Raw genomic sequence first — 23,017 nt, 5'->3', positions numbered from 1 at the left:
GGGTTGGAAGGGACTGCAAGGATCAGCTAGTTCCAACCCTCCTGCTGTGGGCAGGGACACCCTACCCTAGATCAGGCTGCCCACAGCCTCATCCAGCCTGGCCTTAAATGCCTCCAGGCATGGGGCCTCAATCATCTCCCTGGGCAACCCATTCCAAGCTGTCACCACTCATGGTGAAGAGCTTCCTCCTCATGTCCTGTCTGAATCTCCCCACTTCCATCTTTGCTCCATTCCCCCCAGCCCTATCACTACCTGATAGCCTAAAAAATCCCTCTCCAGCTGTTTTGTAGGCCCCCTTCAGATACTGGAAGGCCACAATAAGGTCATCTGGAAGCCTCCTCTTCTCCAGATTGAACAGCCCCAACTCTTTCAGTCTGTCCTCATAGGAGAGGTGCTGCAGCCCTCTGAGCTTCCTCGTGGCCCTTCTGTGGACACACTCCAGCATCTCCACACCCCTCTTGTAATGGAGGCTCCAGAACTGGATGCAGTACTCCAGGTGGGGTCTCAGCAGAGCACAGTAGAAGGAGAGAATCACCTCCCTCAGCCTTCTGGCCATGCTTCTCCTGATGCAGCCTAGGGTCTGGCTGGCCTTCCAGGCTGCAAGTGCACACTGCTGGCTCCTGTTGAGCTTCTCATCCAGCAGCACCCCCAAGTCCCACTCCTCAGGGCTGCTTTCCAGCCAGTCACTGCCCAGCCTATATTTGTGCTTGCGATTGCCTTCACCCAGATGCAGGACCTTGCGCTTGGTCTTGTTGAACCTCATGAGCCTGGCTTGTGCCCACCTCTCCAGCCTGTCCAGGTCCCTCTGGATGGCATCCCTGCCCTGCAGCCTGTCTGCTGCACCACACAGCTTGGTGTCATCAGCAAACTTGCTGAGACTGCACTCAGTGCTTCTGTCCATGGCACCGACAAAGATGTTGAGCAAGACTGGTCCCAGGACTGATCCCTGAGGGACTCTGCTTGTCACTGGCCTCCCCTTCTGCCATGGAGCCATTGACAGCCACTCTTTGGGTGTGGCCATCAAGCCAGTTCTTTATCCATCTAGTGGTCCACCCATCAAACCCATATTTCACCAGCTTGGAAACCAGGATATGATGCAGTACCGTGTCAAAGACTTTGCTTAGGTCTAGGTAAAAGACATCAGTTGCTTGCCCCTCATCTGTGAATGTTGTGACCTGTTCATAGAAGGCCACCAGGTTTGTCAGGCAGGATTTGCCTCTGAAGACATTCAAAACCCACCTGGATGTATTCCTGTGTGACTTTCTTTAGGTGAACCTGTCTTGGCTGGAGGGTTGGACCTAATCTCCAGAGGTCCCTTCCAACCCCTGCCATTCTGTGATACTGCAATTTGCAGAACTTCACCATGAAACTGGGTAAAACAGAAATAATAACTTCTGTCAACAGTCTGTCTTTAAAAAAAATCTTCAGTGACTGTTTAAAAACTGTGACATCAGTGACCAGCTTCACATGGTGTGAATACTTTTTGTGATGGCTTTAAAGTTCATTTTTCTTAGGAAGATTTCAAATCTTGCCAGAAGCTAATTTAAGTCACGTTCTATCATAGCTGGCACTGCCTCATGCTTTGATCTCACCTTCTTTAATAGTCTAACATAGTCACTCCTTATTTTATCAGTAGAATAATAATAGTAAATTTCTAAATGGAGAGCTTAGTTATTGTAGGTTGGTTTATTTATCACCTTAGAGCAAACTTCTTTCTATTTTAAGTATGGAGCTCTGAGATATAGTTGCTTGTAAAAGTGCTTGGCTTCCTTGATGAATAGCTTTGTAGATTGATTATTTTTAATGTCCTGGTATTAGTACTCCTTTAAGTCTGTGTTGAATGAAACAAGAATAATAAGTAAAAGCTCATCATCTTTAATTTTTGTGATATATGTTTCAATATTTTCTATAAACAATAGCAGACCCTTACTGTTCATTGTCATATGTTGTTGAGTACAAGAAGTAGTGGGTTTCTGAACCTCACTGTGTGACATGGGTGAGCTGCTGCTTGAAAAAGCTTTTGGAAGGAAAGATGAGGTCTCTGTGCACCCAACTAATGGAGAAAGGAGTTAGACTGCAAAGGGACTAAAAGCATGTGTGCGTGCATGCTGGTGTGCTGAGGAGCTGTGGAAAACCAAGAAACTGAAGGGAAACTTGATTTTACCTATTTAGGGAGTAGGACTGAGTTGCTCTCATGCTTTGTTGATATTTGCATAGTCTATTAATATGCAGTTGTGTGGAGTGTTCAGAAAGTCTATTATACAAATCCTGGGTTTCTGGAAGAATGGGGATCCTTGGGCAGTTGAGGTTTGTGTTTTGTTTTTTCCCCCTCAAAACATACATAGCATTTGTAAAATATTTTGCAATAACCAAAGGTCATCACTGTTGTTAGATGTCTTAGAATTTAGTTTGTACTTTCAGAGCTGTCCTAAATTTGAAGCAGGGACCTTTCTATTGTAGTCCTGCTGAATACAGCAGCTACAGGAGAAGGTGAATGATTCAGTGTGCCTGTAATTCAGCTGCATTTGGTTGTTCCTCAGATGAACTAGTGGGTACATTTTCCTGTGCTTAACCAAACTGATTTCACCCTCATTCCTCCTCACTTCCTTTTAGATGCTTTTACTGATTCAGCCATCAGTGCTAAGGTAAATGGAGAACACAAGGAGAAGGATCTTGAACCATGGGATGGAGGAGAGACCACCGCTACCGAGGAGCTTGAGGCATTAGAGACAGATGTTGTAAGTAGTGGTTTCTTTAATCTTGGAACATGCCATTCAGTAATTGATTTTAATCTTATAATGAACTTTTGACTAAAAATGCTGGCCTGTGTTGCACAGCTCTGTGTTCAGTCTCTGCTATCAGCTGCCACAGTACTTTTTAACAATTTGAATAAGAATAGCAGGATTTCAGATGCCACTTTTGGCAAATATTGACAAATGGCAGCTGCTGTGGTAAGGGACACATTTGAGTCGTGGGCTGGCTGAAAGTGGAGCCTTTTATTAAGGACTCCAAATTCAGCAATACACTAAAGTGATTTATGTTTAATCAGAACATTCCTGTCTGACTATCATTGCATTTAGAAGTTATGGCAAAATTGTGCTTAGCAAACATTCTCTGAGCTAAGATGAAGGAAATTGATGGAAGTCTGGCCCATGACTTAATAAGCACAGATACAATCTCCATAGATTATGACTCGTTAGATGATGAGTATGATCTCAGATGATGTTTCTGTACCATAGCAGTCAGCTTTTACTCAACCAGAAATTCTTTTTAGTAGGGTATTCAGTCTGCAATATGTTAAAGGAAAGATATGAACTGATTGGAAGAGAATCCAGTCGTGTTACTGGGGAGCATACTACCTCTGTCTGGGCAGAACAGTTATCCTGTCAGCAGTAGTTCTACATGTTCTACAGCTCTGATTTATTAGAATACTTAATGCATCAGTGCTTTTATAAAACATTCCAAACATTAATTGTGCTTGAATGCTGTAAGAGCAGTTTCAGCAAGGTAGGGAAGTGGTGCAGATCAACAAGGGTCTGCTGCCTGTGGGGTATGTCTCAGACAACTGCACTGGAGAAGTTTCAGCACTTGCCACAGCAAGGGGCACAGAAGTGTCTGTTTGGAAAAGGCATTAGCCAAAAAGGTGTGTGAGGGAAAATCTCTGATGCTGTAGAGAAATGCTGTCTTGGAATTTGGCAAATGTATGTATTTCTTATTAGCCAGTAATCCAGTGCAGAGCAGGCATGGCAGTTAAAAAATCCTCTTAAAACAAACACACTCAACAAACAAGCTGAAAAGAGGCGGAAAAAAAAGGCTTTTGAAGGTAAAATCTGTGCATCTGATGAACAGAACTGCCCAACAGAAATGACAGTGACTTTGTTGTCTGGACAGTGAACCCAGAAAAATAGGGCAAAAAGGTTTAGTACATCAGCCCTTAATTGTCAGGGAAGCTGTTTCCAGTGTCATTTTGAAAAACAAACATCATTTTCTTCTAGTCAAATGGATGGGATCCCAATGACATGTTTCGTTACAATGAAGAAAATTATGGTGTAGTATCAACTTATGACAGCAGTTTATCTTCTTATACGTAAGTTCCCAAATATTTTGTTATTTGGATGTGTGTTTAATGTTCTCCTTGCTTTCACAAACTCGATATTCTGAAGATAATTTTACATACTTTCTGAAGTTGTGGAATCAAGTAACTGAAAAAGCAATGAATGAATAGTGCTTAAGAAACCTTGCCAGTGTTCTGTGAATAGTTAGATGTAGTAATCATTATGTATTCCCTTAAATGGGCACAGTTCATTCCCATTGCAACATTTTCTGAATTTAGTCATGCAGTAATGATCATTTCTTGCAAAAAAAACTTTTAGGAATAGGGTGGAAAATACCAAATCACTCAACTGTCTTTATAGAGCTGCTAGACCTATAGCTTGTGTTTAACCTAGCAGAACTGTTTGACTAAGTCCTGATTTTGTTGAGACAATTGAGCTGGAAGATAACTGCAGTGTTGCTGATAATTAAGGTGAGGTTGGGGTTGAGTGCTGTGGGTGACTTTTTTAACAGACTTGTCCAGCTCTAAACTAAAGTTTTAGTTGCAATATAATAACAACTGGAATATAGGAGTAGTGTAAAACCTCCTCTGGCTGCTTTGGCAGCGTGGACCTGTTCCCAATAGTCTGCAGCTATAATGTTAGCTTCAACTGCAAAACAAATCCATTCCAGATGTTCAGCAGCTATTGTGAAGTGTCTTTAATGTTTTCTCACTCTTTTAACCCCCAAAGTGTAAACTTCTTTTGGAATGTCAAGGAATTGTAGTGAATATTTGCTATTTTTTGTGTGTGGAATTGGAGCATTTATCTGTGTGTCTCTGGTTCACCAATTTCATTTGCACCATTTTGTTAAAATAGTCCTGTGACATGGTGATAATCAAAGTGCCTTAATCGGCTTACATTTGAATCCTGGGGAAGATGTTCTTTCTGTACTTCACTGCTCTTAAGTACTTTTTGTACTTTTGAACTTTTACTCTTCCATCTTTCTGCTTTATAGATATTAATGGAAACAGATTTAAAACATGAAGGTGGTTTTAAATTGCCAAAGACCTTTTCCTTTGTTTCCAAGTCAAGCAACATGCTTTGCCCATCGGTCTGCTAAACTGGGAAGCTCTTTTCCTGATTCTCCTAAGTGTGGGATGAGCAGCAGAGGAGTTAAATGCTTATATGTGCAATTGTAGGATTGTAAAGGATTGATGTGTGATTGTTTTCTCTTCCTAGAGCTAAGCCTTAGCAGGCTATAGTTTGTCAAACTGCACAAAGGTACAAGGCTGTGTTCTATCAAATGCATTAATATGTTGATCAACTGCTGTACACGCTTCTCTCATCACCAGGGGTCTGAACAATGTCATCTTGCCCTTTGCTTCATTATCTTTAGCAGCCTCTTACCTCGTAGAAGTTGTAAGATCATTCTTTGGCTTGTTTAGGCTGCCATTGGTGCTACTGTATACATACTTTCATTCTTTTTCAGTCACTTTAAGGATGTTTTGGGTGCTTTCCTTTCTTGTGTGTGTAATTGACACAGGGCAAGTGAGGCCCATGACTTCAGATTTGTGTGCATTGTATTCTTGCCTATCTTGAGCCAAAGCTTTATGCTGAAGGGTAAGGTTTTTATTTAATACCCTTGCAGTTAGCATTAATAACACCAGTAGATACCTTGACTGGCCAAAAACCTGTGATGCAGTAGCTGAGTGCTGGCTTGCAACTTGGCAAAGCCTCTTGTGTTCCTAGCTCTGCCACCAACACTTAAGTAATCTTGCATATATTATTTCATACTTGGCTTGTATCTCCACCTACTTTCTTTGTTGTTCTTTTTTCTGTTATTCAAATGCTGTGCAGTAGTGATTATATAATGTCCAGCATAGCATGGTCCAAACCTCAGCTCTGCTTTGTGATTTGATGTAGTTTATTCTAAAGTAAAGTTGGATAAAACAACTTAATGGCTTCAAACTGGAAGAAGCTGGATTTAGATTAGACGTTAGGAAGAAATTCTTCATCACAAGGTGGGTGAGACACTGGAACAGGTTGCCCAGAGAAGTTGTGCAGACTCCAAGCCTGGAAGTGTTCAAGGCCAGGTTGGATGGGGCCTTGAGCAACCTGGTCTGGTAGGATGTGTCTCTGCCCATAGCCAAGGAGTTGGAACTAGATGGTTTTTAAGGTCCCTTCCAACCCAAACCATTTTATGATTCTATGAACTTTTGGAGCAAGGTGTTAGAATCTGAGACAAAACACAAAGGTATTTTACAAAACTTGATACTAAACAAAAATTAGAACAGGTAGAACCCAAATCTGTGGGTAGACAGAAGGAGGTGCCAGATGTTATATTCATCTCTGGTTATCTCCTGCATTATTTCGTTACTTGTTTATAGAAATCTCACTTGGTGGCCTTCCTAAAGGAACTACATGTTTTTTTTGCTGTATGCTGTTACCTAAAATAGATGCTGAGAATCGATGGGTTTGGGGTCCTAGACAGGGAAAATGAGTCATGGGTTTCTGGTTCCATGCTCTAATATATTGCATTCATCTTTTCTGCAGTTATGGAAGAAGTGAAATTCCATGACTGGAATTATCAAAGGATTAAGCATGTAACTCTTTAATTTCAGTAGGGTTGGGGACTCCTGTGTCTGTTGGGAATGACTAAAAACATTCAGATAGGGTCTCTGACAATGGGCTTCTGTCAAAACAACAGACTAAAACTTTTTATTACTGTGGTGGAGTCAGTAAGAGTTGAAGCCTTTGCATAGCTTTAGGGACTGGGGATTTTTGCAAATCATATGGAAAAGCTCAGCATCCTGACCTCATCTCTCCAGGCAGGTAGAGGACACTGAATTAGCACATAATATCAACCCAGTCCAGGAATATTGACTTACTTAAAAGACAGCAGGTCTACTGGCTTAAAAGCAAGGTTCCTTTTTTTTGACTCTGCCTTGATTAGAACTAACGCTGTGTGATTTTTGTAGCTCCTTTGTGCTTTTGAATGCATTTCAGAGATTCTTTTCCTTTCCATTGTCTTTTAGGGTGCCATTAGAAAGAGATAATTCAGAAGAGTTTTTAAAACGGGAAGCCAGAGCAACTCAATTAGCAGAGGAAATTGAATCAAGTGCCCAATACAAAGCTCGGGTTGCCTTGGAAAATGATGAAAGAACAGAAGAAGAAAAATATACTGCTGTTCAGAGAAATGCTAATGAAAGAGAAGGACATGGTGTGAACACTAGGTACTTGCATATGCTCTGAACAGTATTTTTATTGAAATGATGGAGATATTTTGGTACAGTAGCAATTTATTCATTGAAACTGTGCTTTTTCAGCAGGACTGATTAGGTTAGGAGCCTTGTGTAAACAATCATGTGCTGTTCTTGGCACTCATGCTGACTTACACACCTCTGCCTGGCCCTGTATTATCTCTGTAGTGAAACAGACTTTCCCCTTCTGGTATGTCACTGTGGTGAATTCATACCAAATTACAGGAAAGAGCAGCGGTTTCAGTATGTCATGGAGAATTTCAGGCATTAGTGCTAAATCACTCAGTGTCTCTGGGCTCCTAGAAAGTGGACTGTGTGGTCAGTATCAAAAGCCAATTCATGAGGTGAATGTTAGGTCAACATCTGATAGTATTTAGAGTTTTCCTTTTAGTTCGATTGGGGAAAGATAGAAAATAGCAGCAGAGCACTTGATACGGAGTATTTTCATTGTTGCTGATAGAAATTTGCTGTGTTTCAGAGAAAATAAATACATTCCACCTGGACAGAGGAATAGAGATGTCCTGTCCTGGGGAAGTGGAAGACAAAACTCACCACGGATGGGCCAGTCTGGATCAGGCCCTCCAATTTCAAGGTCTGGATCCCATACTTCAGAATTCAGTCCTAACTCTGGAGCAGATCAAAGAGTAGTTAACGGAGGCAAGTATCTGAAGTTTAAATGAATGTCCAATTATCTAATTATGCTGAAACTGCTCATGGTGTGGTCTTAGGATGTGTATTCCATAAGCTAGGTGAGCATTCATCATTTAACACACAGGCTGTGATTTTAATTTGGATTTAGCTCACTCAGGACACATGTTTCGCTGCACTGTGTGTAGCTTTGCAGAACAGAAGTGTCACTTACTTTCCTTCTCAGACACCTTTGTCTTAGTGATAGTGCAGTATGTGGTTTAAAGATAAAATACTGCTTTATGTAGTACTGCTGCTAAGCTCTGTAGAGGAGCAGCAATGCTGACACCTAGTGAAAGGGAGCCAAGAAAACATCACTTCCTTTCTGGTGCACAGATCAGTTCTGTTTCCCATGAAAGTGAATAAAGCAACTCACTTTATGATGATGTGGAGGGGAAAAAACATCATTATTGGAAAAGCAAGAGAAGAGTTAGGAGGAAATGAAAGGGAAAACCTTCTCCAAAGTGCTATTGGGGTATTTTCTGCTGTACTCATGGGTAATATTTGTAAACAAGCATCATTAGGCACTGTGTAGCAGGAATTGGTATTTCAAGTCAAACACCTGAACCCAACACCATATTTGAGATGAATTTCAGCAGTAGCCTGTCCTTGAGGCATTATCAATTAAAAAGCTATTTTGTGAGATTGTAAATAAACAAAAACTGTATAGTACTCAAGTGCCTCTATCTGGAGAGGAAGTCTGAGAAACATCTAAAGGTAAGTGAGACTTCCTTTTTAATCACAGAGTCAGCCCTGTGAAGGATGTACAACTGAGTCTTACCCAAGCAACGCTAACCTTGACATTTGTTGGTAATATTTGTGGTTTATCTCATCCTATTACTGTACTGAATAAACACCATAATACCTAAAATATTCAGAGTGGCTTGTGAATTCAGTTTGGTTTGGAAACAACCCTATACATTAGATGAACATACAGCATCAATACTTCAGATAACTGCTAAAAGGCATAAAGATCAGGATCCAGACACTGAACACCGCTGTTTTTTGTAAAGATACAGTTCCTAGAGTTGATATTGCTCATCATTTGGTTTGCAAGTAGCAGTTTGTATAGTCACTAGTGTGTGTGAACCTCTGTTTGAGAACCTCTGGTAGCTATTGAAGGACCTTGTCAAGTGATGCATACTGTAGAACATATATATGATAGGCTAACAGATCAAACTTTACTGTCTATTCCTTAGTAGTATTTGTAGATCCTAATTAACCCTTTGGGGAGTTTGTGACATTACAGTGTTAAATTTGACCTGAAGTGGAGGAAATGTCCTTGCAGAGACTATTTTATTGGTTGCAGAAATAAACGAATCTATTCCCCAAAGGGTTAAACATGAAAAATCATTTTGTCATATTTTACTTTTTTTTTTTTTTTTTCTGTTGACCTTTTTCCCCATAATTTTTCTTTAGTTTTTATACTTTCCTTCATATCATTTGTTCTGTCAGGTGTTCCCTGGCCATCGCCTTGCCCATCTCCTTCCTCTCGCCCACCTTCTCGCTACCAGTCAGGTCCCAACTCTCTTCCACCTCGGGCAGCCACCCCTACACGGCCGCCCTCCAGGCCCCCCTCGCGGCCCTCCAGGCCCCCGTCTCACCCCTCTGCTCATGGTTCTCCAGCTACTGTCTCTACTATGCCTAAACGCATGTCTTCAGAAGGTACAATACCACAATTTGTTCATGTTTTTGTTTGTCTTTGTTTAACTCCTTTGTGAGTTTAATTACAAAATTGTTTTTCCTCTTCATTACTTAACCTATAATTTGTGTTTAACTTTAGTTTATCAGACTATTTCTATTAACCTTTTTATTTGAAGAACTTTACAAAAACAAAATAAAGCTGTGGCATTTCCCAAGTTGGTATGAAATAAACTCAGCTTTGTAAACGCTGCTCAGTGTCTTAACTTAACCAACAGCACCAGGCAGGACCCAATAACCTTAGACAGGATTTTTTAGGGATGTAAATTCATATAAAATACCAAATCTTTTAATACAGGTGTTCCACAAAAACTTTCACATTAAATAATTGAATTAGCTTTTGTAAAACAGCATCGATAGTAACAGTCATAAAAATGCTGTATACAGGGAAGTGCACTGAGGAGTGGAATAGGATAAGCTGCATCAAAGGTCAATCTGTAGAAAAGCTGTTTGCACTGAGGCAGAACAGGAAGCCAGCTTCTTAGCAGTCCATAATACACAGAGAAAGGCCAACTCAGGAGTCTTTGGTAACTGTATGCACAAGTATCTGAACTAAATTAATTTCTCCTTTGAGGGTTGCAGTAGGGAACACATTTTAACATGTTTATTTTGTGTAAGTGAACATTAAGAACAAACTCATACAACACATCCAGCAAGCCTGAAAAAAAATGCAAACTGGTTATACCAAACTCACTGGGAACACAGAGTCTGGGCTGTAGCTGGCTCACCTGGAGCCATGAGAGTCATCCCAGTAATGGAATCGGTACCAGTGTTCTGCTGCTTACTTGATAAATGCCCAGGAAGGTGCATAAGCAGAAGGTGGACATGTCTGGATGATGTGCTGCTGTCAGTTCAGCCATGTTACCTTTTTTAATGTGGGAAGGTCTTGAGAGTCCATGTGCAAGTTCAGGTTATGTTTTAGTACTTGAAATTGATTTGTCAGGCATGCAGTGAACTGCTGCTACTGCAATGTTTAATTTCTGCTACTAGGATTGCTGGAATGTGTGTGTTCTTGCTGTATAGCATTTGGATTGAAGTGTACTTTAGATTGGTGGTTAAAATAGAGGCTGACATTTAAAGCTTTATGTAACCAGAAGAGGTACTTGATATTTTAGAACTTTATCTGAAACAAGAAAGCCATTATCTGAACTTCTCTCTGTTATTGACCTCTATGAAAAACAAACTGTAATCAGCCAGATTGTCTTCTGTTCATACAGAGTTTTTCCTTTTGAAGTGTCAACATTTGAGTCTGATCTTGTAAAGGAAGTGTTTGTTAGGATGTAGAAACTGTACTGCTGCTCAGACTTGAGCGTAACTGTTCTGTGGCAGCTGTATGAGCTGTTCAGAATTACTGTGTTCACTTACGACTTTAGCCTCTGGGCATTAAACATGCATGACTTGAACCTTGGGATAACAATAACTTGTTCAGTTGCAGTTTTGCTGACTTGTAAATGAATTGTGACCTGCTGCAGGCAATTTAGCCTCAGTACAGAATGCTCTGCTGAAATTCCCCAAGAGCATTGGTCAGCCAGTGGTGACTACTCTGTAAATAAATGTTGGGTATCACTGACCACCTGACAGAAGCACTGGAAATTTGTTTCTTTTCTGGAAAATGTTTGATAGTCTGAAACTGTGCTTATCCAGAGGGTGCTGGGGAGCTAAGCTTTACAGCTTGCCTTGCAGTAAGCAATATTGGTTACTTGGATTCAAGTATTTTAAATCCAGGATCTGTTTTTATTCTGATAGAGCTTCTAAATATCAATGAACTTGAGCTGTCACAGGAAGGTGGTGAATGTGTTGGTAGTCTGGCTGGACCAATGGCTTGGATTTTTTAGTGTGGTGGATCCCTGGTTTTGGTCAATGTCAGTGTAAATTGTTTGGCATATTACTGCATTATTGAGAGATATTAGATTAAATCCAGTTTTGAAGCAGTATGTTTGGGTACTGTCAGTGATGGACTTTAAGTACTTATTGTGTGGGGTTGTCTTTTTTTTCTCAGGGCCTCCACGGATGTCTCCTAAGGCACAACGGAACCCTCGAGGTCACAGAGTCTCTACTGGTAGGGGTACAATTTCAAGTGGCTTAGAATTTGTATCTCATAATGCACCAGGGGAAGCATCTACTACTGCAGTGGCACGAGGCAGCCCTTCAGGTGGGACGTGGTCATCAGTTGTCAGTGGGGGTAGGTAAAGCTTGGCTTATTGCAGATGGCTTGCCAGGGGTACTTTAGAGTGCAAATACTAAGCAGAACACTGTCTTTCTAGACAATCAGGATCTGAATAAACACTGGTCTGCTAACTTAGCTTGCTTAGGTGAAGTGTGAGAAGTTCCTGGGTAGCTTAGTCAAATGGTTGGTGAGTTGGGCCTTCCAGTGCAATATCTTTCTAACTGTGGAGAGGTTAGATGCTGGATGAAGAGAAAGGAAAGAAAAATGTGAGAATTAGTTGTGAAAGAAGTTACTGAAGGAGACAAGAACAGTTGTATCCACCCCACTGCATCACTGAATTTGGTCAACAAAGGAGGTGTTTGATAGAGGAAGACTGATGGTAGAAGGTGAAATGATATTGCAGTTGAGTTGGATGTTTTTTTCCTTTAAAAATCCTGCAGGCTTTAAGTGGTCATTTTGTTTGTCTCAGTGCTGTAGTAGCAGACACAGTGTCTCCTTTTTTGAGTAAGTTAATTTTGATATATTTTTTTAGTATCTGACTTCAAATGTCAAGCTCAGTCTTGTGATGCAGGCCCTTGTCTTGAGCTTTTGGAGTTGAGACCATGTACTAGTGAGTTGCTACCAACTTTCTTGACTAGAAGGGCAAGTGAGTGCCAGCTTGAAGTTTTGATACCTCCTAGCAGTGCTAGAATTCTAGAGGAGGGCAGTGGGAAGGCATTTTTCAGAAAGTAGGTGTGAATTAGGCTCCCTAGACCTGCTGCCTTGTGGAGATTTAAACCTTTCTGTTCTGACATTATTTGATTCATCCTCCCGCTCCACTCCCCACTTTATGTATTACTAACGTGCAAGTAGGACTGTTAAATGACTTCTTCCTCCTCACTCACTTGAAGTTGATATGTGATGTAAAGCAAGTAACTAGCCCCAATGAGATGAGCAGGAAGTACAACTTAACTGTTTAAAGAATGTACAACTTTCCTTGCTTCTTTAACACAGGGGCACAAATATACACCAAACAATCTTCTTTCAATAGGCTGTGTTGTTTTTTTTCCAGCTGGCAAACCTCCAAAAGAGGACCCTGTAAAATGGATGTGTTTTTTCAACCCTTAAAAAAAAATATTTTACATCTCTCTGTGTGGAGACCTGACCACCTTTTCTGTTCTGCCAGAAACTGTGTTAATGTGAGCTGTTGTAGTTGTACTACTGGGGGGCTGGGGAGCATATTGCAGTGTCATGGTGGGATTACAGGGCAGTGATATATATATACTAGGGGGGTAATCTGCAGGAAAATTGCACTACTTACCTCTAAAAAATGCTGCACCTGTAAGGTAAACAGATTTTCAATTATTATATAATATTCTACTAAGTAGTTTAAAGCATGTTTTTAGTCATTTTAAAAGTAAGCAAACTGCTGAGCAGCTGAGGAAACTTACCCTATAACTGCTTTTTCCTGTTTGTTTCTAGTTCCAAGATTATCCCCCAAAACACACAGGCCTAGGTCTCCAAGGCAGAGCAGCACTCCCACGGGACCAGCTCTGCCTTCTCCTCAGCCTGGTACTATTCCCACTGAATCTGTTGCCATGCCTGTTCCAGCTGCCTCTCCTACACCTGCCAGCCCTGCATCCAACAGAGCTGTCACTCCTTCCAGTGAAGGTGAGTTACCCTCAACAGCTTTCAAATGTTCCCTCTCCCTAATCCCTGACAGTGAAAATACCTTTACAAGAGCAGAGCTGCTTTTGGGAAGACTTCTAATACATTTCATTCTTCTCTGTAGTGAATTCCCCTTTTCTCATGATACTAGCTTTAAAGATAGGAGAGAGTCTTTTTGATAAGCCTTTATGCTCTATTTTTTCCCCCCATCAAGGCGTATGGGCTTAGAGGTGTTTGATTTAATTGAGGATTTAGTTTTTCAAACTGAATTCATGGCAGCTTTCTAACTTAAAAACACATAGACTACTGGTTTTAAAGAGTATTTTGAGCATAGCAAAAGGAAGAGGAAGAAAACTCCCAAACATTCAGGAGCACAGTCAAATGTTTAGTAACTCTGAAATCTTCGTAGCACTCAATATGAAAAACTTGTACTGTTCAAAATAATCTACTCTCATTTTATAGTTTTCAGCCTAGGTAAGGTTCTGTGTATGATGGGAGGGATTTGTTGCCTGGGAGCTTTTCCTTTTGGCTTGAGGATAGTAGAGTAGGGGAGGATAATCCTCCAGGTTCTGACTAGGTTACAGAAGATGTTTAACATTAGGGGTTTAATTTTGAAAGGTAAACATGGTTAAATCTCTCTTCTTTTTCTGTCTTGCCATCTCTGGCCAGTTTGAGTTCTGTATAAGAGAGTAACTTTGTCAATTTCTTTTTTCCAGCTAAAGATACTAGGCTTCAGGACCAGAGGCAAAATTCTGCAGCTGGAAACAAGGAGAATATAAAACCAAGTGAGACTTCTCCTAGTTTTCCTAAACCTGAAAGCAAAGGTTTGTATCCAAAATTGTCCTATGTTCTTGAGAAATGTAGGAATTCCAAGCACTAAACCTGTTATACTGACTGCCCTAGTTAGCATTTCAAGGAACATTTGGACTAAGGCTTGGGTGGTCTGCAGTGAAAATTTTGACATGCAGTTGTCAAGTGACAGGTCCTGAAATGTAGTCTTAGACTCATTTCAACAGCATAGAATGTGGAGGTACTCATGTAGATGCTGTAATTTCTTTGTGCTTGGCTTTTTGTTTTTCTTTTTCCCTTTTCCTTCTTTTTTTGTTCCCTGCTCACAGAACTGTGATGGTTTTTTTTTTAGCTTTTTAGATTAAATGAGTATTTCTGCTCAGAGCTGTGCTCACAATGCTTCTTTGCATCGTGGTCAGCATAGTTTTTTACATTGTACTGTTTCCTGTTATGCCTTATGTTTGGCTTTTCTCTGCAGCATTACTTGTTCATTCCGGCCTCAAAAGAATCTTTTAATGTCGTTGAACTCCATCAGCATTTCACCTTTAATTGCTGTGTCTTGAAATGCTGGCTTGTTATGTTTTGAGAGTTTTATTGGATGCTGCTTTGTGCTCAGCTGAGTTCTGCAGTCCCTGCACCTCAGGGCTTCTCTCTTGGTGTGATAGATATGTCAGTTATGTAATGCTCTGGTTTCACAGAATATTTTTGTGTGCTCATACACAGTCTCGCTGGAATTGCACTGAATTACAGATGAAAAATGGCATCAAATTGCATACTAAATGCTCTCTCTGTAATTTTTACATCTGTAAACATGACTTTGCAAATGTTAAGGGTGGTATATAAAGCTCATATGAGAAATGCTTGAACAGTATTGGTCTTCTGTTTGGCAGGTGTATCTCCAATTGTTTCAGAACATAGAAAACAGATTGATGATTTAAAGAAGTTTAAGAATGACTTTAGGGTAAGTTTCTCTGTTAACTTAATGGGATCAAAGTTCTTGGCTGAATTGAGATTGTTGTAGTGAATTGAGATTGTTGTAGTGAATTGATTACTTTGCATGTGTTGACAGGGAACCAGATCCTTAGTATTCATGGTAACTTATGAAAGTATCTGTAAAAATTCATGATAGGTAGTATAAAATCAATGCTGGCTCTTGCTAGTGCAGCTGCCTAATGCATGTAAATGTGTATATTGACTGTACACAGAAAAGAGTCCTTGAAACCTGTTTAATCATTAGGTACAAATAACTCTATCACAGTTATGCTCCATATGGAAGAGCTATTTCAAAGTTAAGTTAAGAGGTTTGCTGAGGAAAATTGAAGAATTTATATTGCTTATTTCCTGGTTTATTAAATCAGATCAGTTTTAAGTGTTGAATCACACAGGAGGATGAGTCCTGAGAGTTCTTAAGCTTTTCTGTCACTTCCTAATCAACATATAGGTCAGTTGAGGCACTGAATAGTTTCTTTCACAGTGTAGGCTCAAAACATCATCAACATTCATAGATTTCTGTTCTAGTAGATATGGAAATGTATGTTTTAAAAGGTCATTTGCAGATGATTGAGGCCTCTGGGATTGTGTTTTACTCTGGATGCAATAGCAGTAGATTGTCTCTCCCTAGTTGTATATGTTGTACTGAATATATTCCTTGTTTCATTTTTTCCAGTTACAGTCGAGTTCCTCCTCAGATGCAGTGGATCAGCTGCTAAACAAAACTCGAGAAGGTGAAAAATCAAGAGATGTAGTTAAAGAAAAGACAGAATCAACCCCTAAAGAATCTATCATAGAAACTGGCAGTAATACTAACTCCAATGGTGGCAGTAGCAAACCTAACAGCCCAAGTATTTCTCCTTCAATAAGTAATAGTTCTGAGCAGAAGAGAGGGCCTGAGGTAACTTCACAAGGTGTACAGACTTCTGGGCCTGGAGGTAAACAAGATAAAGAGGATAAAGAGGAGAAGAAAGATACTTCTGAGTGAGTATTCCACCTTTTAGAATAAGCACATCTGTTATTAGCATTTAGCCATTTGTATTAGGAATGTATCATATTTTACTGTCTATGTCTTCAGTATGAGTACTCTCTTAGGCAGCAGGTCAAGGGACTCTGCTGAAAGTCATCTTGTGAGTCAGTGGCAGAGCTCAATGTAGAGCTCTAGACCAGTTGATGCATAATTTTGTACCAAAATGCTTATTTAAATGTTTTCCTGGCTCATGTGAGCTGTAGTATCAACAGCAGGAAAACTTTTTAATGGATAAATACAGTAAAGAGTGGCTTTTTGCATGCCATGTATTGAGTTCTCAAAAATCTGAGTTGCAGATGGAAATGAGGTATTTCATCTCTCTAACCATTAAACATGCAGAATTCTTCAGCTGGAGTTGTAAAAGAATAGCACTAAACATAACTTCCTTTGTTCTTTCTCTTCAGGCAAGTTAGAAAATCAACACTTAATCCTAACGCAAAAGAGTTCAACCCTCGATCTTTTGCTCAAGTAAGTTATTTGATGCTGTTTCACACTGCCTTTGAGTAGATGTTTGTAAGCAGATGTTTTTCTTGGAGACTTATCAAGCTAACCTTGCCATATGCATTGCTAAATTCTCTTTGTAGCCGAAACCTTCTACTACACCAACCTCCCCTCGTCCTCAAGCTCAACCTAGCCCCTCCATGGTGGGCCATCAGCAGCCAACCCCAGTGTACACTCAACCTGTTTGTTTTGCACCAAATATGATGTACCCAGTTCCAGTGAGTCCAGGCGTGCAGGTAATGTGAAGCTGGTGCTGCAGACTTGATAACACACTTCAGATGACTGTCAGCAAGTTGAGGAGACTTGGGAGACTCGGGAGATACAAATTAGAACAGTGAATTGATGCAGCTTGTGTTACTTCTTAAATATGGGCACAATTATGTTGTTGACAAGTTTTAGCTATCTGAATACTGACAGTGGTGTCCCTCAAACTAAGGTGTTCTAATAATCTCAAAATGTGTTAGGGATTGAACTGTTGGAAAACAGAAGGACCTGGAAGTGCTGGTGGAGAAGTAGTGCACCATAAGCCAGCAATGTGCTCTTGTAACTGACAAGGTCAATGGTCTCCTGGGGTGCGTTAAGAAGAGCCTGGACAGCAGGTTGAGGGAGGTTCTCCTTACCCTCTACTCTGCCGTTGTGAGGCAGCATCTGGAGTACTGTGTCCAGCTCTGTGCTCCCCAGTTGAAGAGAGTCAGGGAACTACTGGAGAGAGTCCAGCAGAGGCTAGAAATTGGCTGAGGAGCCTGAAGCATCTCTGAGGAGGAAAGGCTGAGAGACTGAGGACTGCTTAGCCTGGAGAACGGCAGCCTGAGAGGGGTTCTGTCTTCTCAATGCTCAGCAAGAGCTTGAAGGGTGGGGGACAGGAGAATGGGGTTGGGCTCTTTTCAGTGCTTCCCAGCAACAGGACAAGGGCAATGAGCACAAAGTAGAACACAGGAAATTCCACCTAAACAAGAAAAAACTTCTTCACTGTAAGGATGCTGGAGCTCTGGAGCAGGCTGCCCAGAGAGATTGTGGAGCCTCCTTCTCTGGAGAGGTTCCAGACCTTTCTGGATGTTGTGATGCTGGGCAAGCTGCTGTGGGTGACCCTGTTTGAGCAGGGGATTGGACTGGATGATCTCCAGAGATTCTTTCCAGCTCCTGCCATGCTGGGATTCTGAAATTCCAAGAGCTCTTTTGTTTATTGTTAACCTGTGCAAACATCCTCCCCAGTCCTCCAAGCACTGTGTTACTCTGAAGTTTTAAGGAGCTCTTTCTTCATCCTTAGCTTCCTGGCATGTCCCATAAGTTTCTGGTCACTGTAAGGACCACTAGGATTTCAAATCTGACTCTTACAAAGCTGCCTGGTTTAGTACAGTGCTTAAAGTAGCAGCAGCAGCATTACTTGACTGGTTGCTGCAAACCATATGGTCTTGTTTGTAAAACAGACTTAATCACAGTGATCCAAGAAATTATCATAGGTTAGACAGAGTTCACTAAACCATGTAACATAACAGAGTTAAACACATCAAAGCTGAGTGGGGCCCTCACCCCAGTGCACATTATTTTAAAGGAATATCATAGTTTCAACTTTTCTTCTGTTTCAGCCTCTGTATCCTATTCCCATGACACCCATGCCAGTGAACCAAGCCAAGACATATAGAGCAGGTAAAGGTGAGAATAATACTGCCTGTTTGGTTCTTAGTCTGCATGCAGCATGAAAAAATGGCAAATGCTTGTGTGTGGTTTTTCTAATCCATTTTGCTTCTGAATGATATTTTTAATGCTATTTTTTTTTAATGAAGAGAAGTAGGTAGGAACACTAATTAATTTCTAAATAAACTAATTCAGCCCCAAACATTCTAAGTTTGAGTACAGGGGTGTTGCTCAGTTTGGAATTTGCTTCGACAAATAGGCAAACATCTCTGTTACTGAGAATGTTAGAGTAAGCCAATAACCTCCTGTATTTCACAGATGTTAGGGGTTTGTTTAAAGGAAGCTTCCTGTACTGGATTTCTCAGCTGTTTTTCTCTATTGATTTACAGCAGAGGCCTGAATACTGCTTTAGTAAAAAGGTTAGGTGATTTTTTTTTTTTGGTCAACAAGCAAAATCACTTTCTTCAGAGAGTATGCTGTGCTGCTCTTCTGGAAAGAACTTACTGCTGGTTCCAGTTTGTTCTTTTGCATTCCTTCTGCACCAGTAACTGAGCAGCTGGACTAACAATGCCATGGTTTGAAGAAATGACACCTGTGGCTATGGAGAGCAGAACATGTGTGCGAGAGGCCCTCTCCTCTGTGCTGTGCAGTGAAGGGGCAGAAAAAGGATGGTCTTGTTTTTATAGTTGTGTTTCAGATCGGGCTCTGACTCCACACAGTGCATGCTTTCTTGCAGCACTTCGTGATGATGGGTTCCAGTGCTGCAGCTCCAGTCACTGGAGGAGGAAATTGTTTAAAAGAGCAGTTCTGCTGTTTAGGAATAAACAAGCAGCCTTTATGAACGCAGGAAAGACAAAAACCTGCAATGTATCTCTGTTTTAACACATGCTAACTACTGTGGCCTGACCCTGGCAGTCTTCTTGTTGCTAACACTGATTGTGTTAGCAGAAATCTATTGCTGTGTACACACTTGCCACTCTCCTAGTTTGAATTCCTGGGTTTTAAAAGCTTCATTATTCTTCTGCATAGCCCTTCTGAGTGCAGCATAGTCCTGAAGGAACTACAGGCACTGAAGTTCAGTGCATTTATGCTGTTAAAGTTGCATCTTGTATTTACTTTCTTCTATTGTTGATTTGCAGTGTAAATACAGTCATCACTGAGTGAATTTTACTGACATCTCCAACATTTCCCTCCTTTCCTCTCTCTAAGGGGTCTACATTGCACTCTGCAGTGGAGTTTACAGGTGCCTGAGTTAGCATAGTCCTTAGTTGCAGTCTCACTGCAGCAAGCTGAAGCTCACCTTCAACTCTAATGCCCTCTTGCTTAGTAGGCTGAATTAGTCTGTTCCGAGTGCCCTGCCGCTGCGGTTCAGTTGGTTGTCTTTACCAGGATAGCTCAGGTCCACACTACAGTCTGCTCTCTTAATCTTTTTTTCCTGTAATTATTCCTACTGCTCTTCTTGTTGAAGGCTGACTTGTCCCCTTCAGTATTTACTGTAACTTCAGAGTTGCTTTCTGCTACCCTTAGGGGTAGCACAGAGCTTAAAACATGTGAATACCTCAAATGGCAGCGGCATGAAGACCTTTATGCTGCTCTCCTCAGCCATGAGCACAAGTAATTTTAAAAGACTCAGCATTCCAGCTGATGGAACAGATGCTGAGTAGTTCCCATAGAGGGTGAATTAAGCTTTTTGAAGGGGACAGGATCAAATTGGTTAATGTAGGTATCCTGATATAACCTTTCTTTTCTATTACTTATTCTTGTCAGTCTCTCCCTCCAGCTGTCTTCCTTCCTGCTCCAGTAAGAGCAGATCTGGGTTTGTGGCTGTATACATAGCTCAAAGGCAGTGAGGAAAATCAAATGTTTAGAAGGAGACACTCCTTTGCACCCTGTTCCCCTGTTTGATAGAGCTCTAATAAGTGGTTCGAGGTGAGGGGTGAGGGTATCCCAATTGGTCACAGTGGCATTGTAATGTAAAATGTTTCAGGAAGATGGTCCTTCTTCATCCTGTATTTCTAACATGAACCACTCTTTGCTTTGTAGTACCAAATATGCCACAGCAACGGCAAGACCAACACCACCAGAGCACCATGATGCATCCTGCTTCTGCAGCAGGCCCTCCAATTGTAGCTACGCCACCTGCTTATTCAACACAATATGTTGCATATAGCCCCCAACAGTTTCCTAATCAGCCTCTTGTGCAGCATGTGCCACACTACCAGTCTCAGGTAAGAGCCTTTGCAGTGTCTGTGATAAGTCAAGCTAGAAATAATTCAATAGCTCAGTCCTAAATTCCCTGTTGTCTCCAGTCATAAGTCACTCTGAAGAGTCTGTGTGTTCTGGAGCATACTTGGTGATGTTTTATTATGCTTCAAAGCCTGTAACGTATTTTAAGGTCAGTTTAGAAGTTGACATTTATTATTGATACTACCTTTTTAGCTCTTTGAAGAATTCCTCTCAGGTCATGGCGAGGACATCTCCTAGTTACGTGTTCTAAAGATAGCCTGCTTGGTGGACTTTAAGGGTGGCAGAGCACTGAAACAGTCTGCCCAGAGAGGTTGTGGAGTCCCTGTCTCTGGAGGCATTCAAAACCCACCTGAATGTGTTCCTGGATGATTTACTCTAGGTGACCCTGCTCTAGCAGGCAGTTTTCAGAGTCACTTCCAACCCAACCTGTTCTGTAACTGCACTAACTTCAAGGGCTTGTAAATAGTTACAGAACCATAGAATTGCCTGGGGAAAATCACAAAATTGTTGTGGTTGGAAGAAACCTCTAAGGTCGTTGAGTCCAGTTGTTGACCTTACACCACTATGGCCTTCAAACCATGTCCCAGAGTGCCATGTCCATGCATTTCTTGAACATCTCCAGGAACAGCAACTCCACCACCTCCCTGGGTAGTCTTTTCCGATACCTAATGACTCTTGCACCAAAGAAATTCTTCCTAATATCAAATCTAAACCTCCCCTGGCACAATTTGAGGGATAGTTATGTACGTAAGCTTATTGCATTATTAGAGTGGAAGAAATGAGACATGCCAATGGCTCTTTGTCCATTTCTAGCTTTAACTCTTTAGAAACAATTGGGACAACTCTGCTAGTCTGAAATTTGTCTAGTTTGACAGTTTGAAACCTGTCTAGCTGAGTTTTGGTAGTTGGAAATCACTCTATTGACACCCAATTCGCTCTGCATTTCAGTAGGGCCAACCTACTACTGTTTCGAAGCATGACTGTTGAGATGACACTAGGTTCTTTGTACGAGTCCTCCAATTAACTGCCTGTTTTCTTCTCTCTGACTGCAGCATCCTCATGTTTATAGCCCTGTAATACAGGGCAACGCTAGAATGATGGCACCACCAACACACGCACAGCCGGGTTTAGTATCTTCTTCTGCAACACAGTATGGTGCGCATGAACAGACGCATGCTATGTATGGTAGGAAACGTTTTGTGTTATATGTAACTTTTTAAGTCCTTACCTTGTGCAGGGATGTGTTTAGTCTCAAGCTTCAAACGTTTGGGTATTGTTCAGATTACACCAGTAAATGTGGTTTATGTTTCATAAGCTGATGAGCAGAGCATTGAAAACTGAGCCCACCGGGTTAAAATGACAACTCAAGTATGCTGATTTCATTAGGATGCCAATGACCAAGATGAGATTTCAACCTGGGAGCTGCTAAAGAATATCTGCTGAAAGAAGTTTGTTCGAGTTCTCTTGACACAACATCCCTTGATTGTTTTCTTGATTATAATTAGAACTTGTTTTATTGCAAGGCTATGACCTCAGTTTCACAACTTGACTTTCAGTTCTGACAACTAGTGAAATGCTGTCTTTATGATACTACTAGCATTATTAACAGTATGAACACTGCTGTTTAAGCAAAATAAAACATGTGTTGCTTACCTTTCTTTTTTGGTAAGTCAAGAAATTAAGTATATGAAACAGCTCATGTATTGCTCTGACTTTGGCAATTAGTCTCCAGCGTTATCAGATGGGCACATTTCACTTAGAGTGAAGTGCTGAAAGTGTGGGTTACCTTGTTACAAAGTAAAATGTGGGGGAAAAAAAAAACCAAGCACCACAAAAACAACTTGGAAAGCCTGATAAATGTATGATAAATCAATGCCCAATTTGGAGGAGAAAACTCACTGCAAAACATGCTATTGAAGGAGGTAGAATCAAGGTTGCTAGAAGGCTTGGAAACTGTCATAAAATGTCAAAACAGCAGATGGTCTCTTGAAAACGTGGCATTTCAATACTTGTTATAGCATCTGAGGAAGACTTTTATTGGGTCACGTATATTATTGACTTAGATTCTAATAAAAGATTTTCTGTACCTTTAGACATCTTTGTATGTTTTCCGGTGCTTAGTTTTACACTGTTGCTTAATGGAAGTCCATCATGTGTCATGGAAACTTAACCAAGGCTAAGAAGCTGAAGCTTAGTGTGAAATTCATTCTGATTTGAAAAAGTCTGTGTCTTACCCATCTGAAAACATCCTGTCAGATGTCTGCAGTGGGATGGTAACATAGCTAAGAAGCAAAAATAAGAGAGAGAAACCTTTTTTGACACTTGGAGG

The 23,017-nt window shown here is 40.9% G+C and overlaps 1 protein-coding gene across 11 annotated transcripts in view; it reads left to right on the top strand.

The window, feature by feature from the left end:
• ATXN2 (ataxin 2) overlaps positions 1–23,017 on the top strand; it is a 55,674-nt gene that overhangs the window by 17,329 nt on the left and 15,328 nt on the right. For 3 of the 11 annotated variants that reach the window (XM_064168738.1, XM_064168727.1, XM_064168728.1), the window contains exons 6-20: positions 2,614–2,738; positions 3,996–4,087; positions 7,070–7,267; positions 7,773–7,951; positions 9,437–9,646; positions 11,682–11,864; positions 13,311–13,499; positions 14,213–14,320; positions 15,176–15,246; positions 15,952–16,259; positions 16,710–16,773; positions 16,890–17,042; positions 18,393–18,459; positions 20,485–20,669; positions 21,741–21,873. In XM_064168738.1, the coding sequence (XP_064024808.1) occupies positions 2,614–2,738; positions 3,996–4,087; positions 7,070–7,267; positions 7,773–7,951; positions 9,437–9,646; positions 11,682–11,864; positions 13,311–13,499; positions 14,213–14,320; positions 15,176–15,246; positions 15,952–16,259; positions 16,710–16,773; positions 16,890–17,042; positions 18,393–18,459; positions 20,485–20,669; positions 21,741–21,873 (2,265 nt within the window). The remainder of the gene's footprint in view (positions 1–2,613; positions 2,739–3,995; positions 4,088–7,069; positions 7,268–7,772; positions 7,952–9,436; positions 9,647–11,681; positions 11,865–13,310; positions 13,500–14,212; positions 14,321–15,175; positions 15,247–15,951; positions 16,260–16,709; positions 16,774–16,889; positions 17,043–18,392; positions 18,460–20,484; positions 20,670–21,740; positions 21,874–23,017) is intronic. The other 8 variants (XM_064168729.1, XM_064168730.1, XM_064168731.1 and 5 more) reach the window with 7 other exon arrangements.

This window comes from Pogoniulus pusillus, chromosome 30 (assembly GCF_015220805.1).
Source record: "Pogoniulus pusillus isolate bPogPus1 chromosome 30, bPogPus1.pri, whole genome shotgun sequence".
NCBI lineage: Eukaryota > Metazoa > Chordata > Aves > Piciformes > Lybiidae > Pogoniulus > Pogoniulus pusillus.
Note: the sequence above shows the minus strand (reverse complement) of the source record. Positions and strands in the feature narration are given on the sequence as shown.